Raw genomic sequence first — 4,159 nt, 5'->3', positions numbered from 1 at the left:
TTGAACATTCTTAACCTCTTTGCTTAACCATATACAGTGTGGACTGTTCTTGGGGCTGGACATATTTTTTTCCCCTAATCTTCATAACAGCCCTGCAAGGTTAGCCTTATCACCATTTTACAGATGAGAACAGTGAGACGCAGTGGCTCAGTAAGTTGCCCAAGCACAGCCATACTGCTTGTTGGTCCTACGTGGGATTTCTACTCAGATCTCTCTGGCTCCAGAACACACATTCTACATTACACAATGCTGCCTGTGTCATCAGATTCTCTTCAGCTTTTTCAGGAGTCTCAGCTGGTCCTTTGAATGATTACTTTAAACTTCTTTAGCCTAGGCAAATGCTAATCATCTGGTAGGAGACATTTCTCTAGAACATTCTAGAACCATCTGGTAGGAGACATTTCTAGAACCTTCATTTCTCTAGAACCTTTAGATCATTAGGAGAGAGGAGTATTTTAGAGAAGTCCTTGAGGGGTGGTTGTATTATCCTTAAGTCCTGAATGGAAAGGTTCCCTTATTAGTAGCATCACCCTTCTCTCTGAGAATTTGGTCAACCATGAAGAAGAGAATATTGTAAGTAGGGGGCATGGCAATAGTTAAGCAGCTTTAAAAGCTATTGGCTCCCATATTGTACTAAGAAATCCTAATTTGCTAGTTGGAGAATCTAGTCTTTCCCCAGTTTCTTCCTCCCTCCTTTTTTTTTTTTTTTGATCTGAAAGAGGAAATGTTATTTTATTACAGGTTGAGTATTCCTTATGTGTAATGCTTGGGACCAGAAGTGTTCTCATTTCAGACTTTTTTAGATTTTGGAATATCCTTACACGTTGAACATTTCAAATCCAAAAATCCAAAATCTGAAATGCCCCAATGAGCATTTCCTTTGAGTGTCATGTCAGTGCTCAAAAAGTTTTAGGTTTTGGAGCATTTCAGATTTTGGATTTTTGGATTTGGGATGCTCACCCTGTACCAGCAATCCAATTATGGAATGCCAAAGTTTTATTCTCATACCCCATGGAATCTGATACAATCTCATTCATGTAAGGAATTGGGGACATTGCACCATGATTAAGAACCTGGTTAAATCTCATCATGTAGTTCAGAATTAAACTTATCTAAAATAAGGAAGGAGAAGTGAGTTGGTTTGAGACTTCATTTGAGTGGAATTGAACTTCTTTATGTAAATCTTTGCACTCCCACTTTGAGTTGGTGAAGATTGTTTAGCATAAGCTCATATAATTGGCTCTGTTGGGAGTACACAATCTATATAGTTGGAAATCTAAGTGGCCTGAAGATATCATTCTCTTATATTTTATAGACATCCTTGGTGATAAAAAAAATCAGAGCAGGTATAGTCCTTATCCTCTAGAAACTTAAAATTGGAACTAATGCTAGCACTAATCATATGGCATACAATGTAGAGTGTTTCACTTCTCTGCTTTAATCCTCATAAGCAAGGTGTCATCATTTTACAGCTGGGAAAACTAAGGATCAGAAAGATTATAACCTAGCCCCAGGTCATGTTACTAGTGGCAGAACTGGATTCAGAGTCAGATCTGCTTGGTCCACAGCCTGAATTCCTCCCTAGGACACATTTGCCTCGGGAGGAGGGTAGGAGACTGATTGTAAGCTGCTTTCTTACCTGCTGATTCAAGAATGGGGAAGGAGGTCATGTGTACAGATGGGGCTTGGTAGTAACAACAATGCCATCTCCAGTACCCACTGTATGGCTTCAGCTTCATTTCACTGGATGTTTAAGGACCAACACTCTTTGTATGACAACTGAGTATGGCACAGGGACTCCTCAATTCAAGTGGCTTCTCCAGGCCCATTACTAAGTCTCATGGGGCCCAGGACAAGAGTATACATGGAGACATATATATCATATGTGGGATAACAAGCTAATGGACTGTGAAATATGTTCCATCCTCCTACATTGACAAATAGACCTTCATAATGATTTGGAAGGATGAGCTCTCGAACTTTCTAGAGCTCCTGTAGAAGTGTAGAGGCCTTGGCACAGTTGCCTCTGACCCAGTGGCTTTCCTGCTTCTCTTCCCACCACCGCTCTTTCTTGCCTTGTGCCGAGGCTTGCGCACACACACATGTGGACGCTCCAGTCTTCACATTGGCTTCACAAGGCTTCACTCTTGCTCCTGCCCTGAATGACTCGGTCGCTCTTCAGGTCAAAAATTGGTCACACTGATGGCGTAATCTGCCCTCGGGAGGATGAATCTAGGAAAGAGGCCTGTACAGATCCTGGAAGTGGGTGAGGGGCTTTGGGGACAGGGAGTTCTGGGGTCCTGGGAGCCTGGTCTGGCATGTGGGGCATGGATAGTGGGAGAGGCATGTCCCCTTGGCCGTGTGGACTGGACATCCTGTGGGGTGGGGTGCAGTGGGAGGAGGGCCAGAACAGGCCTGGAAAGCAGAGACCCCCTTTGCCAGTACCCAAGGGCAACACTGGGGTTCTCAGTTGTAAACAGATGAGATGTGCAATGCATTGAAAACTGACCCAATTTCCACTCCCTAAATCGGTGGCTCTTCACCTTTTCTGCGGGCCCTCCCCTTTCTCGCGAGCAGCATACTACTATCGGTAATGTCATGATGTGCAGTGCTTCTGAGGAGGGATCGCAGCAAAATCTGCAGCCACAGCAGGGAGAGGAGGTGCGTGTCATTTCTAAGGAGCCTCCCTGCAGCCCTCATAAGCCGTCCTAGGGGGCGAGCCCCCAGCCCCTCCCCTTGGAGCGGCCCTAGGTGCCTTTAGCTGCCTGCAGAGAAATGCTAGGGAAATCATCTCTGCTGTCGCATCTCTTTAAACTTTAAAGCCAGGAATTATGCTCTGAGGATCTCTTCAAAAGAAATTACTTTCCAGCTAGATTTCATGCTAGCACTTTAATTTTTGTCACAGTGGTGTACGGCCTCGTGAGGGCCTGCCAGCCATGGAGGTGCAGGTCGGGTGCCGCAGCCGCCACCGCCGCCACGGGAGCAGCCCAGCATGCCAAGAGTGCACAACCTCAAGTTCAACCGGAGAAGAGGTATGAGCCTCATGTCAGGTACAAATAAGGCTTTCTCTTTACTGATGCAAACACCAGTAGATACAGGCTGCCTAGGAGGAAAGGCGCTGGGAAAACCCAGTACGTACGAGTAGTATGTTATTTTCTTGGTATCCTTTCAGTAGCTGTTAACCCACAGATTTTATACGTCTCCCCACCTCTGCAACAGGGCTTTTGTTAAAGGACATATAGTTGAGTACAAACAGTCTGCAAGTCATGTGACAGTTTGGTTCTGGACTATGTCATGTAACAAATTATATATATGCTGCAAATGTATTTATGAACCTAACATAATTATGCCTATGAAATGTATGTTCTGTACAGAATAAATAATAATCCACCAAGAATTTCTATAGGAAACTCTGCCGTTGTTTTTCGTCTATTAACACAGTGAACATAATTATAAATGACATAAGATGATTTATAGTTTATTAAAGCGATCAAGTACTCGTTTCCGACCTCACCTCTTCCGTTTGCGGGTGGCTGGCAGCAGGCGTGACGTTGTTGCTGTGCCCTCTTCAGTAGCAGAAGCCACAGCTATCCCCCAGTCTTCCTCTGTGCGGAGGCCACAGAAGGCTGTGCACGGGGAAGTTATTTAGATGAGTGCGTAGGAACAGCATGCTTTAACGCGAGGCAGAGAGGAAGGAAGAAAGTGACCTGTTTAACTCCTGACCTTTCTGCCAGACCAGCCATTTCTCTGTGAAAGTTGTGCAACTAGGAAAATAAAACATTCTTACTTTGTGTTTGTTATTTTTCATGTGTGATCGTGGGTACATGGATTCAGTAAAGTGCAGTTTGTCAGGGATAGAGTGTTAGGGGTGGGGCCCTATGTCGTCTCTGCCTGGCAGCGTGCCAAGCGGGCGCCATTCCTCTGTGCCACCACCAGCCCCTCTTCCCACTTCAGCCACTGGAGTAAGTATTTGGTATAAATCAAAGGAACTAATTCAGTGTAGAACCCTGGAAGAAAAATTATTTCACTGCTATATTATCCTAGTGGCAAAAGTCAATAATATAAATAGTCTTTTTTTTTTTTTATTTCAGCATATTATGGGGGTACAGATGTTTAGGTTACGTATGTTGCCCTTGGCCCCCCCCCCCGCCAAGTCCGA

The 4,159-nt window shown here is 44.6% G+C and overlaps 1 protein-coding gene across 1 annotated transcript in view; it reads left to right on the top strand.

Annotated features, from left to right (window-relative positions):
* Positions 1-4,159, top strand: part of FECH (ferrochelatase) — a 41,879-nt gene that overhangs the window by 3,606 nt on the left and 34,114 nt on the right. The window contains 1 exon segment of the mRNA XM_012651799.1: positions 2,906-3,032. Coding sequence (XP_012507253.1) covers positions 2,906-3,032 — 127 coding nt within the window.

This window comes from Propithecus coquereli, unplaced genomic scaffold, assembly GCF_000956105.1.
Source record: "Propithecus coquereli isolate 6110/MARCELLA unplaced genomic scaffold, Pcoq_1.0 Scaffold37, whole genome shotgun sequence".
NCBI lineage: Eukaryota > Metazoa > Chordata > Mammalia > Primates > Indriidae > Propithecus > Propithecus coquereli.
Note: the sequence above shows the minus strand (reverse complement) of the source record. Positions and strands in the feature narration are given on the sequence as shown.